This window comes from Dermacentor albipictus, chromosome 6, assembly GCF_038994185.2.
Source record: "Dermacentor albipictus isolate Rhodes 1998 colony chromosome 6, USDA_Dalb.pri_finalv2, whole genome shotgun sequence".
In the NCBI taxonomy this organism is placed as follows: Eukaryota; Metazoa; Arthropoda; class Arachnida; order Ixodida; family Ixodidae; genus Dermacentor; species Dermacentor albipictus.
Genome location: NC_091826.1, coordinates 57,496,931 through 57,510,903, shown reverse-complemented (window position 1 = coordinate 57,510,903; position 13,973 = coordinate 57,496,931). Strand labels below are relative to the sequence as shown.

Sequence of the window (13,973 nt, the reverse complement as noted above, 5' to 3'; positions counted from 1 at the left end):
TTTGTATGCTTTACCACATAACACAAGTGTATTGTGGCGAAACTGCCATTAAACATAGTGTGTCGGAGCTGATTTTAGAAAACCTGCCGCCATTGTACAGCATGTATTGGCCCCTTGCCAATTTTTCATGCTAAAACATCAGGTCCGCATAAGATTTCTGCTTCGTTTAGGAGTTTTAATGTCATTCCTACGTTAGGTTTCTACTTTGGCCGCCTATGAAGTGGGTGTGTATTTTATTTGTGTGAGCGTGTTAAAATCGGGGAGATACTGCCAAATGAGCTACTGGTGAGTTTGTTTGTTTTTTCTTTTTTTTCTGTATCTTGTTTAATTCGACCCGCCGGGTAATTCGATCAACTTGGTTCGTCCCGTCAGGGTCGAATTAACGGAAGTCGACCGTACATAGCTCCTAATGTGAAGCTGCTAGAGTGTGCGCTACTGCACAAACCAGTGCATAAAAAGCGAGCGCTGTATCGCAGGTGTGGAACCTGTGCGTCGATTCGATGGCGACGGCTTCCTGGTTTTCAATCCCCTGCTGCGCCCAATCCAGTTTCCGTGGTCCCTGGGGCTCACTTTCCGCACAAGAGCCACCACGGGTCTCCTCATCCACGTCCACGTGGGACAGAGCTCAGAGATGTCCCTCCACGTAAGCCGATGCCTCTTTCGGCACATTTTGGGCTGTTGTTGCCTCTTGCACCCAATGCCAAGGAAACCATAGCCCCACCTGTTCCAGCAAGATCTTCAAGTATACCTACCAATTGCTTCCGGAGTTTTGTGAGGCTCAGCTGTTCTCATTTTTAAGCTTTGCGCTTTGGGTGTCCCCTACCTGTGTTCTATGTACACCACTTATCCCTTGCATATGCTGATGTGCAAAAGTTTTTAGTGTTCTGCTGCTGCGCTCTAGGTAACAGGTTCAGTTCCGGCCACAGTGGCTGCATTTCAATGGGGGCAATGATACTCATGTAATACTTAAGTTTAAGTGCACGTCAAAGAACTCCAGAGTGTCAACATTATTTCAGTGCCTCTAACTACAGCTTGCCTCATAATCAGATTGTGGTTTTGGCATGTAAAAGCGCAGAATTTAATTTTGTTGAAAGGAAAGTTTTCAGCATGTTGCTGCAGCACAAGCATGAAAATTCATTGTGGTCACTATGTTCAATTAAAAATCCAGCTGCAACATAATTTCACTTAAGGCAAATTGGTTATAATTGAGTAGTACATACTATCGAAATAATCTTTGCAATGTAGCAGGGTTGGTAAGTACCTAATCTTTTTATTGTCAGACTTTAAGTAGCATGTCAGCAGACGGCGTGGACATCTGGTGGTAGCAGATGCGATGCAGATTCCAGAACTGTGTACGTGTGCTGATGTTGCTTGTCGTGCCTGAATGCCCAGGTGGGCACTAGTTCTCAGTATACTGAGTTCTGCACCATTTTTAGTGGATAGTAGAAGTGGCTATATTTTAGTTTCGCTATCAAAAATGCAATTTTCATAAAAAGCGTTAAAGACGGAGACGAATTGTCTTTGTCTTTAGCACTTTTTATGAAAACTGTCGAGATTAACCCACTCGCCCAAATCAAGGTAGTATTGTTGCAAAAACGCAGCTTTTTGCTGGATTTTTGTGGCACGTCCACTCCGTTTTATGGACTAAATTTTGCATGGACATTGCTTTGTATTTATGCTGCCAAAAATTAACCATTTTACGCAGTTCTAAAATTTTGTTGCAGTTGACTTTTAATACCACGATTGGATGCAGTAATTGCTGATTTCATCAAGAAGTTGCAGGTACGAGTTGTCTGCAGCATGACGGACAAGATGCGCAGGTTTCCTCAATCAAAAGAACACAGGCACTATGTGTAACTGCTATGATGGAACACAGCATGTTCCCTTATGTCTTTTTTTATTGGACGATAGAACTCTGGACATTTTCGTTAAATGGCATTTAACTAGGTTAATTAAAAGTGCACAAAAGAAAAATATTAAGTTGAGCTAAATTTAAAGATCAGGTGCATCAACAAATTCAACATTTGTAGTGAGAACAGAGCTTTTGTAAGTGAGAAAGTGACAAAAATGAAAAATCAGAGTGATGCCAGTTATTTTGGACTGCAGTACCTCTCATGTGACATCAGTGCTGGCAGTTTCACAGAGTGCGACAGAAAGGGAGGTCATGTGGGGATCATGTCAGCAGCAGCGGGACCTTCAGTGCAGCTTTCTATGCTACAAAGTCATATGGGCACACTGAAAATGATAGACTTCCAGATGAATGATCTGTTGATCTCACTCGGCTTTATATTTTCTTTTAGTGTCCCTGTAAGCACTGAGGCAAAAGATACTCGGTGTTACACAGGCGACGGGAATGTAAAAAGCTGACAGAAGAGCTGACAAGCTGGAGAGTCTGATGCAACTTGATACTTCGTCTGCTTGAAAATCAGTCACAGAGGTAGACACAGGTGTGAGAGACAGACGATTCTGAAGTAATTCTCAGCCAGCGTGAAACATCACACTGGAGGCTGGTGCCATCTCTCGATCCTTCTAATAACACTGTACACCACATTTTGCCATAGATGATTGAAAGACTTGATTCACGTGGCACACAGAAGTTAGAGGGAAGCAGGAAGTGCTGAGCATAATATATACCTAAATGCTGTCTTGTCTTAACTTCCTACGACTTTGAACTAGACCTGTGCATTGTGTGATGCATTGCAGGTCGAAGGGGGCCACCTCAAGTACACGATAGATGGTGAGAGCATCTCCCTCGAGGACATTCGAGTAAATGATGGCAAGTGGCACAACGTGGCTGTCAAGTGGATGGTGGGTGACGTGTGGCTCAGCCTGGACTACGGCCAGTATGAGGTACGCTTTGGACCAAATGCTTATGGAACAATCTTTTCATGCACCAAAGTGAAAGCGCTTTGTTTGTCTGGGGGATACTTAAATCATATCCCAGTATCTGTCTCCTACTTGGAGATAAAGAGATCCCCTGTCAGAGGTCTTAGTTTGCACCACTTTGGTTACAGTCGAACCTCACCAATAACAAAGTCGCATCCAACATGAAAATAAGTTCATTATATTCTAGGATTTTTTATAAGCATATAGGTAGTATTTGTTACACCCTGTTATCAACAACCAACATTTGATACTTACTTTCATTATATCTGATAACTTGGTATATCCGTTTTCATTATGTTGAAGTTCTGTTGCATTTATCAAGGATGTTCTATGCATATCATACATACTTTGACTCCTTTGGGCAGTTGCATGCAAAAAGAGCTCTCCCCCAAAAATTGGTCTTTTGCTTTCTGTGGTGCAGAAGGTGCTTCTAACCCTACTAACTTCACTAACGACTGACGCTACGTATCATTTGTCCGTCTGTTCTGTTATTCTGTTGGCCGGTGTAAAGCATGCAATAATAAATTGAGTGGATGTGTACGCCTGCCAGGATATGACATGCAATGCTGCTTCGTTCAGTACACTTGCTATATGAGAAGAATGTGCTCTTTGGTATTTTCCAACTATCCGCCAAGATTACCATGTCTCCAGCCTCTTTTGTGCACCATAACTTATGTATTTTCTAATAATGCCGACTCAGAAAGCTTTACCTAGTTGCACATTCTGCTTAAGACTTACAGAGGATTGTGTGATTACAGTCGATTTCTTTCAAGTAATTACAGTTTTCAATAAAGCATAACACAAATTAAACATGCTGGATCTTTCACGTCACTCATTAACCATTTGCTGTGACACTGGCCTATTATCACTATTTCACAAGTTTGTTCACAGTGGAAGGCTGTCATCTGTTCATTTCAAACCTTCCAATTGGTCAACACACAGATTACACAATAATATCAGCTTTGTGAGCATTTATGGAAATACTGATGCTTTTAACTCGTCGACCCTACCACGAGCTATCTGATAATGGACTGACCTTCCAGACTACATTGTGTCCGAGCATAATGCCTCTGAATTTCGGGATCACCTTAATGATTATTTCTCAACTAAAGATTAATCTCTTTGTAGTGCCATTTCTTTTTTTTTCTTTCTCGAATAGTTCTCGGGTAACCTTCACATAGCGCACGCTCACTTATTACTTTTGGCTGACATGCTTGATGATTTGTTTGCTTTTGTTTTCTCTTTTCACTGTTTGCCAGAGTTTTAGCAAGCTTACTTTCTGATAGATGTTGTTGGGTACTTTGCGCCAGATTATTTTCTTTGTGCGTGTGTGTGCGTGCTTGCATGTGTATTTAAGATATGCCTGATTGCAGTGTTATGGTATCTACATTGTATACTTGCTATAAGAATGTTCATTGCATTTTTACTAATGTGTTTGCTGTTTATTTTAATTGTTCGCTTTTATGTCTATTGATGATACTACACTTACATTATTTACAATGTTTACATTACCTGTTCTGACTCATGATTTATATGTATAGCTTTCATGCATCGTCCCCTTTTCCCTATACCCCACTTGGGCTCTGTAAGGTATTTTTAAGTAAATAAAATGAATAAATAACTTGGCCAGAACGTTTGTGGGGCTGCCTTTGAGTACTTTATGCATGAAAGCTACAGCTTGTGTATCTCGTGACTTCTTAGTGGAAGCCAGGTGCGGTTAGCCCACTTAGCAGTTTCAGCAGGCAATCCACTCCGGCATTCTTCCATTCACGGTGCAGGTATCCAAGGAGTTTGCCGCAGCAATTCAAGGATTGTACGTGGGCAAGGTATCACTTGGAGGGCTCGAGGAAGGAGGTGCCAACTTCTATGGCTGCATTCAGGTAACAGCAGCTAACCTTATCTGTTTGCCCTTGAAAAGAGCAGGGATTAGCCCACTTCAGGCATTCTTTTCAGCAAGTTCCTCCTGTTTTTGTGCATTTAATTTATTCTGTTTTCCACTTTCCAGCTCACTGGCATCCCACATTTTTTTTTTATTTAAGTTAGTTAGTAGCTCGAAACATGCCCAGCACCTCAAGCCACGCAAAATGTTTTTTTTTTCTTTTCACTTTTCTAAATAAGGTCACATTTTTCCTGTGCCCTGCTGGGCCATTTGGCCACGGTAAAAGCACTTTATGCTCTACAGCCTAATTTAATATCTCCAACTACACATCAAGGGCTTTTCCAAGCATGCAAAATGGCTGAATATTCGAAGTATTTGTCAACATTTTGTGCCAGTACCACAAAGAAAATAATGGTAAACTTGGTTAAGTAATTGTTTTCTGTTCCTGAATGATAAGCCTTGTGCGTCGAAGCTGCTGCTAAATTTTCATAAATATCTTACACTTAATCACTTGTGTAGCTTAGTTCACTTGTGCTGTTTGTAATTACAGCCAACTTCCTATCTTTAGGACTCCTTAGGGGCTGCAAAAGCAACCGGAAAATCAGGCTGTCCGAAAAAAAAATGAATGCATGCCTTTTACTGTCCCCGAGGTCTCGAATCGCCGCAGGCACGACCTAAATAGCTCTGAAGGATACTTGTTAGGCGCATCGGTGCTCGCATCGAGGCAGGAAGCGGCGAGGGCAAGTGTGTATAATTAAGGAATGCGTATTGTGTCCCATCACAATGGCATCTTTCTACTCTTGGTATGCTTCACTGCGTAACATTGATGTATTGCAGCGAAGCTGACTTTTGAGAACTGGCATTGTACAACGTTTAACCGTTGCCGTTCTTTCCGCGCTTCGAAGCCATTGGCGAGGATGACAAAGGCGGAGTCGGTGCCGTTGTTGGCAGCGGCGAGCTTTTTCAAAGAAAAACACGGCAGTGAACAGGAGGCAGCTTGGTAGTGAACAACGAAGCAGCTAGGCCTAGCGTTCCCACGGGGGGTCGCTATGGCTGCCAGCGGATCGGCGTGCGAGAACGCCGGTTCGAGGCTGCGAGATAATCAAAATGACAGTGATAGTGGCTTCTACTAATGCCGTCTCGGACCTACGGTCACGGCAAAGAGTCCGTAAACATCGAACGGAGAAGGGTTTCGGTGTCCGAAATTTCAGACATTCTTTGGCTCTATGGGGCATGTGGCGGTGCCGTGAAGGCGTCCATGAAATCGGACGTCGACTGTATTGCTACTTATGGAGATGTATGTCGTCTACCATTTTTTACCAATGTGCATTGAAGGAATTTAAAGGCAGCCACAACATAATGATACACAGTCATAACAACCACTTTTCGAGTTGTTTTGTAATTATTACAAGGAAATTGCATTTTATTAGCTGAGCAGAAAATATTTACTGCGCAAGTAAGGCCTTCCACTTTTTGACAAATGAAAACTTGTGTGTGCCTGCAAGCACAGTTCATTTTGAAGCATGAGCAATGCACATGATTGTGCTTGTAAGTTTTATATTTTTTAGTAGAGCTGGAGGACATTGCTTTCAATGGTAATGTGACTGACTCTTGCCTCAAACAATGCAGGACGTACGCATTGGCACAAGCAAAGAAGCATGGCTGCGTCCCGTGATGGAGCAAAACGTTCGAGACGGCTGTCACGTGCCAGATCCATGCCTTTCGAGCCCTTGCCCTCAACATAGCACGTGTGTTGACACCTGGGAGGAGTTTGAGTGCCGCTGTGATGCAGGTGACCTCATCTCTACTTCGATATCTTAACGCTGCGGCCACTATTACCTTTTGTCACAATGATGGCCTCTATATAGACTGTTGACTTTCTTAGACACATTCTGAGTCAGCGGTTCTGTAGGCAACACCTGTTGTGTAACATCTTCACAGCATGTCAATGCACAAAGTGTATGTCGTGCTTGCAGTAGAATCATCACTGTTGACAAACAGCATACGTGTTCACGTGTCTACGTAAGTTTACGTGTGCTTTAAGTGTCGCATACCATTCCCCAGAATCATTACAAAGTATGCTTAATGATTGCATGCTACATGTCTCTTTTAGTCGGTGCACATGATGTATTACACATCTGCAAAGTAACTGCTAAGTTTTTATAAAGGCTGAAAGCCCATCTGTGTGAACTATCAGTGTTCATTGCATTACCTTTGTACTCGCCCGTCATTAAATTGTATCTCTCAGGTTATGTGTTACGTGGTAAACTAGCCTCTTGACAAGCCTGCTATTCTAAACACTGTTGATGGACAAAATTAGATAAAGGAAAGGAAAGAAATATTTTGACCGAAGCGGGCCTGTGGAGTTGTAACATAAGCGGGCTTTGCAGTTGCGCCATAAAACAACAATGTTTTTTTTTTAAAGAAATTATAGCATTTTTCTACTAGAATATGACCAGGTCACTAATAGCAGTGGACTTGTAGAAAAGCATATACAGTTGGCTTTCATGAATTCGACCCTGAGGGGACCAACGAAATGGGCTGAGTTATCCTTATTCGGCAAGTTGAATTAAACAAGAGGCTGAAAAAAAAATCAATACAAACTGCTGATTCATTTAGCAGTATTTGTCCCAATTTGTCCAGATCCCCAAATTGAACGCGCACCTGCTCTTAATGGGTTCAAGGTAGATAACCAACGTAGAAATGACACTAGTGTTCCTAAACAAAGTAGGAATCAAATGTGCACCCAATGTTTTAGCAAAGCATAGCATGCCTCCGATTCTGGCAGTAACAAAAAGACAAAACCAACAAACTTTACGTTCACAGAATGAAGGTTTCCTTGCTTCATGTCCGACACCATCACTCTCAGACGCTGCTTTATTGTTCTCTATGAAAAGCCACAAAATGTGATCCTCCACACAGTCCACAGCGAAGTGATCGTCATGTTTCGCGCTGGTGGCATCATATTTCGCCATGGCCCACCAGGTAGATTTTGTCAAGGTTTCTCATCACCGTCTTAAAGCACGCAATAGGAAAACAACAAACCGCATCTCAGCTGCTGCCACTATTGGAGTCTCCATTATTGTGGTTGGGCACGTGCGGGATTACCAGCAAAGTTCCAAGTTCGAATTATCTGGCAAAGACCAATTTCAGGATCGAAATAAAAAAAGTTAGGTAGCGTAGACATGTATGGGTGCCAGCCGAGACTATTTATTGGGATCTAACTAACAGAAAAATTGAATTAATAGAAGTCTACTGTAATTAAGATACAGTCGAACCCGACTATATCGAACCCGTTTACATCGAATTATTCCATATATCGAACAATTTCTGGACACGGTATAGTTACAATGAGTATATATAGCAAAAATTACGCATACATCGAACAAAACTAGTAGCGACTCCCTATATATCGAACGTCAAACGGCGAAAAGTGCCCCCGGAAGTTGGCTTTCCCTCGCGGTGAAGGGAAAACCCGGCGGCGCGGCTCCATCCAACCGCTCTCCCTACGTGACTGCGCTACCTCGGAGCCGCCGACACCACCCTACAAAAAAATGATCCTGGCCCGTCCGCCCGCAGCGCTTGCTCCGACAGCCAATCAGAGGCTCTTGTGCCCTCGTCGTGCAAGGTGGCGAAAGTGCTAGTTGTCTCGCTGCTTATCTGATTCATTGTGTGCGCGTTCTCCCGCAGTGTTGGCGTGATGAGGCGGCAGAATTCGCCTTTCATCGTGAAGCTCGAAATAATAAACCGGGTCGAACGCGGTGACAAGTCGGATGTCCCCGCAGCGTGCAAGATTTCGAGGAGCACTCTCAGCACGATCTTGAAGAATAAGGGGGAGATTAGGGCTAAAGCGGCTGAACTCACGACCCGGTGCCTGTGGCGCCCAACGCGTACGCGCGGCCGTGTACGAGTGGTTCATCCGAAATTGCTTAAGCCGTACCGACTTCCGCGTGCTCGGTGATGACTGTAAATTCTGATTAATGCGATGAAGCCGTTGTCGTTGCCGAAGTTTGGAGCGAGGTGTCAGAATTTCCGGAAGCTGTTGACAAATCAACGGTGGACGAGTTTGTGAGCGCAAATGATGGTGTTGCGACCACAGGAGAGCCCGGAAACAAAGACTACATTGCCGGCATCGTGCCGAGCACAAGTGAAAATGGGCACAACGAGGAAAGCAACGACCGTCTTTGGCCCACATCCTCCGAAGCGATTGGTGCGCTCGCACTAGTCCGGTGCTTCTGCGCGAAGGCGGAATGTTGCGGCCTCAGCTGCTCCGACTCCTTAGACAACGTGGGGAAGTGCGTGCCTCGCACGCAGCGAAATTGCCCAAGCAGAAGAAAATGCAGGTCTATTTCGTGCGAAACGAAGCTAGTTTCATCAATAAAGTGATTTCATAAATGGTATGTGCTTTTATGGCATCCAATTATTTAGCAGGCTTATATCGAATTATGCTCTATATCGAACTGATAGGCGTTTTTTTGCGAGTTCGATATAGCCGGGTTCGACTGTAATCTCAAATGCGGCTTGCCTACAGTATGAGTTACAGTGTGCACAATTCTTGCGCACCGTATTATAACTAAGTTGTGTGGAAAAACGCTATTGTGAGGCGGATACAAAATTTTTCGATGTACTGGAAAACCAGTCTCACATTGCTGGTAGTAAGTGGTTGATGGTTGTGTAGTTAACGATTGACATCAAACTTGCATTCCTCACTTATTTTCATTTGCTTCTTATATCAGAGGCCTACTTGCTGCTTGTGTTTCATCTTCAGTTCCACTGGATATCTTGATCAGGCAGGTCAACGTTCGTTTGAAATGCCGCAGGTTACGTTGGTGAGCAGTGCACGGAATCGTGCGGTCTGGACCCTTGCGAAGCAGACGCCAAGTGCCTCGTGTCCGAGAAGGACCCCGGCGGCTTCCGCTGCCAGTGCGGCGAAAACCGCTGGGGTCGCTACTGTGAGGAGGCAAGCACGCAACCGTGCCCCTTCAACTGGTGGGGCTACCCGGTGTGTGGACCCTGCCACTGCCCCGTCGAACGTGGCTACCATGCCGACTGCAACAAGACCACGGGCGAATGCTACTGCGAGGTGAGCCAGCATTTAGGGGACATTCCATCATTGACGAACAAGATGACCCCAGGAGGCATCCCGGTGGCAGTTTCTGGTGTCTGAATACGCACTAAGATTGAATCAGTTCCGAATGGTCAAGTACTTTGTCCTAAATGAAAAATTATTTCGGCTGTCTGATGGCACCATGCCTTGTGGGACCAAGTATTGTACCATTCCTAAAGCGATTTCACTTGGTGTTCTGCAGAGAGATGGTTTTCGTCGTCCATTTAATATCTAGGGAAGCATGCTGAAGAACAAAATTATCGTATGTGCAACATAAAACAGTCGAGCAAATGTGTTATGTGGTAGAGTTTTTTTTTTCTCCTGATGACACAAGCATAAGAAGCTGCACTTGTCACCTACATAAACCAGTATGATAGACTTCCATTAGTTTGGCTGTCAGAAGACTTGGAAAATTAACTGGAACACAGGAGAAGGGTAAGTGGAGATTTCTGGGTTAGGCTTCTGTCCTGTATTGGACCGACTTAGGCTCATGAAGAAGAAGAAAAAGCATGGTGAGCTGAAAGTTCAAAATAAATTAATACAGTAAAACCTTGTTAAACCGTACCCGCTTAAACAGTAGTTTCGTTTTAAAAGTAGTAAAGTCAAATCCCCCAACTCAGCGGCCATACAACATAATGTGCTTTGTATCCGCATAACACGTAGTGTTTCCACTGGTCGTCGCGCCAACACAGCAGGGCGTCGTCTCCATTGGGCGGCTCGGCCCCGGCTGAACAAGCCTCAGGGATCAGAACGGCCTCCAAGTGCCCTGTGTGTTTGCGCGTGAAGCCACATCAACATCAACATCATTTCGGTGCCGTGCTGGAAAGCATTGTGGCGTCGTGCAAACAAGGACTCGCGTCATACCGAAGGTTGGATAAAAAAGATGCCAGGTGCTCAGCATAGAAGAAAAATGAGATATTGTTCGTGCTATCGAACATAGGCACGAAAAAGTCGGCGCTGGCACATGACAGGGATCTACTGTTGACTACGGTCTGTGGTATTTGGAAGGCTAAGACTTTGCTCAGCAGCGCTGCTGCGACTGCAAAGAGATGTTGGCTACAAGGTTCGCCTTTTCGCCATCATTGCTTCTGTTGTTGCTAAAGTGTAACCTAGCGACAGTAATGAGGACGGCACCAAAAGCGATAGCACAGGCGATTCAGGCTCAACAGTGGCAGAGGCTGCGCGTTATGTCAGCGTCATGAATGCAATCGTCGCGACGAGAACAGCACCGCGCAATGAAAAAGGCACCCCGCCAGTTCTGCAGCGCTACTGCCCGCATGCATGGAGAACATGCAAAGCCAACGAGGACTCTGCCATGTGAGTGTTTGCCGAGAAGAGGGGGCAGGCTGAAAAACTGGCTCGCAGCTTCAATAAGTTTGAGGCCGCTGTCGTCGCTGCTAGGCTGCGGCGGCATCAAACGAAAGTAACACTTTTGTTGTGCGAAGTGAATAAATACTGCATGTTTTTTCCCTTTTCATCGCACTCTCTCTGGGTTCCGTTTACGACCAGTAAGCGGGTGATCTCATGCTGTTTCGGTTAAGCAGTACTACCGTTTAGCACGTACTTTTTCCGAGCTCCGGCCAACTACGGTTTAACGAGGTTTCACTGTATTTAACTAGCACGATCTCCGTCATACATTTGAAGACAGCCAAATTAAGGAAAGACTGAGTTACCCAGTGTTGTATAAATGGGAATCATCTGTAACTTTCCGAGTCAACTGGGTATTTCTGTGCTACTCCTATAAAATCGTGACAACATTGCCTCTATGTTTCCTGCAGGAGAACCACTACCAGCCAGAGGACAGTGATGTGTGCTATCCATGCGACTGCTATGCCAACGGGTCCTACAGCAACCGATGCCACCCTGTCACGGGACAGTGTCGGTGTCGACCTGGAGTCATTGGCCGCCAGTGTGATGCCTGTTCCAATCGCTTCGCCGAGGTCACACTTCGCGGCTGTGAAGGTCAGCCACCGCTGTTTGGCTAAATCGCACAAGTGCAGTTTATACAGAAGTTATCCAAAATGCTCTAGAAAGTAAATCAGCAATCTGACAGTTTGGGCTATTTAATTTTTGGGTTATTTGTGCCTCTTTACTCCAGTTAGGCCCTCCAATTGGCCCTCTTTACTCCAATTGTGCCCCGGTGGGAAATCGAAGTATAATGGAAAGGTGTTCTTAGCCTAGGCAAGTACTTGCTGAAAGTCACATTTGTTACTAAAGTGAGATAAAGAAGCATGAATGACTACGACGGTAATGACCCATGTTGTCATCAGCATTTTGACGGCATGGGTCACTTTGCCTGCATCTGTCATTTTGACAGCAAATCTGTCTTTAAGAAGAAATTTCAGGTTATTAGGCTGAGCTTCGGAGGCTGATGAAACATACTGAAACGAATGCTCAGTATAATAGGTAATTGAAGAGTGGAAAGGAATTTGATTTGGCTAACCTTGAGATATAAAGTAGCATTGATTAAGAGGTCAGTAAAGTTGATTATGTTCTGGCTTAAAGGAGCCCTGGACCACCCATCAGGCTTGGTGAATTAACACAGTCCACGGGTAGTACCTGCTGCTGTGAACATCTCAGCCAAGTTTTGCTGTCATTCACGATGCGTGGAGCTCGCAAGTGGATCACAAAGTCACCTTTCTCTCAAACGCTCTCATTTCAACAGAAGGCCCTGTCCTCACTCTCTTCTAGACGCTGTATTTTGTCATTGGATGCACTATTTTGTCATTCCCTGAAATGGCTGCTATTGGCTAAAAGCTGACATCAAGCTGCAGTCAGTTACATGGCGTAAATACCGCAGCCGCCATGGGATGCCGCCACGAGTCCACTGGCTAAACGCACTGTGGCTCACTGAGGACAACAGTGTTTGGCTTTAGGGCACGTCATAGGCACCAAACGCGGAAGTCGTGGCATCTACCTTAACATCCAAAATGAAATTTGAACTGCGCGCCACAGTGACATTTAAAAGGTGGAGCATTGTGGGCATGCCCCACCGCACCGTAGCCTTCGCAGTGCAAACCATTGGAGAAGGAACGGGAGCACCGCAGAGGTCATGTTTGATTGCCAATAACTCCGCTTCTGCTGAACGCATTGAAGTATTTATTGCAGCAAAGTCTTTCTGGAATAGCCTATTTTTACTTCAAATGCCCTTCTCCACTTCAATAAAGAGTGGTTCAGGGCCCCTTTAAATTAAAAGGAACAAGTTGCTATGTGACGGGGAGTGCAGAGCTCAGTCAAGCCGAAGCGGGCTTGTATTCCCAACCTCTGCTTCTCAGATAAAAAATAAAGTGAACTTAGCTGAAACACATCACTCATAGTATAGGTAACCAGTAATCTGTTAATGAAAAATATACTAAGACAAGGAAAACGTAGTTAGGGACACAGTTGAGCATGAAATGGAAAATTGAGATTAAGAAGTTTGCGGTTATGGTGGGGGTGTAATCAATGTGACACAAGGCAAGGTGGAGCAAATTGAGAGAGGCCATTTGTGCAGCAGTCAGTTTAATGAGACTGTAGTGATTATGATGACTGCAAGCAACTTCACTTTCTTTGCTTTCAGTTATCTATGATGGCTGTCCGAGATCGTTTGGTGAAAGAGTGTGGTGGGAACGAGCACTCTTCAACCAGGAGATGTCTCGGAGCTGTCCCAAGGGATCTCATGGTAAGTAAATACTAGGCTGGTTTTTCAGCCAATAGACAGCTTCAGTCTTTTGGTAAATGTTTAACCATTTAAGTATTACTAGTGACATAGACGGTACCACTCTGCCAGTGCTATCCTGTAAGGTCAGAACATGAAGGATAACAGAGGAACATGAAACAAAGTTAAAGGCTATGTAATTATTGATGGAACAGAAAATGACAGGCGTAATGTTGCAAAATGGGAAAGCAAATGCATGGACTGAAGCGCAAACATGGGTAAGTTATATTCTACTAGTTGCCATTAATAGGAAGGAGTGGAGCTGGGCACAAGATGTAAGGCTTAAAACGTATAACCAGTTGTCTTTTAGAAATGCAGGATGGGTGCAACAGGATGAAAAATAAAGTCACTGAGGGCACGGAATAAGTGGGAGTGATCAGATTGGAAAATTTGGAACCACAAGA

At 44.5% G+C, this 13,973-nt stretch overlaps 1 protein-coding gene across 1 annotated transcript in view; it reads left to right on the top strand.

Moving 5' to 3' along the window:
- The window catches only part of stan (Protocadherin-like wing polarity protein stan), a 72,474-nt gene that overhangs the window by 30,306 nt on the left and 28,195 nt on the right, over window positions 1-13,973 (top strand). The window contains exons 12-18 of the mRNA XM_065424488.1: window positions 477-643; window positions 2,704-2,850; window positions 4,665-4,766; window positions 6,395-6,557; window positions 9,586-9,848; window positions 11,651-11,834; window positions 13,432-13,533. Of these exons, the coding sequence (XP_065280560.1) occupies window positions 477-643; window positions 2,704-2,850; window positions 4,665-4,766; window positions 6,395-6,557; window positions 9,586-9,848; window positions 11,651-11,834; window positions 13,432-13,533 (1,128 nt within the window). The remainder of the gene's footprint in view (window positions 1-476; window positions 644-2,703; window positions 2,851-4,664; window positions 4,767-6,394; window positions 6,558-9,585; window positions 9,849-11,650; window positions 11,835-13,431; window positions 13,534-13,973) is intronic.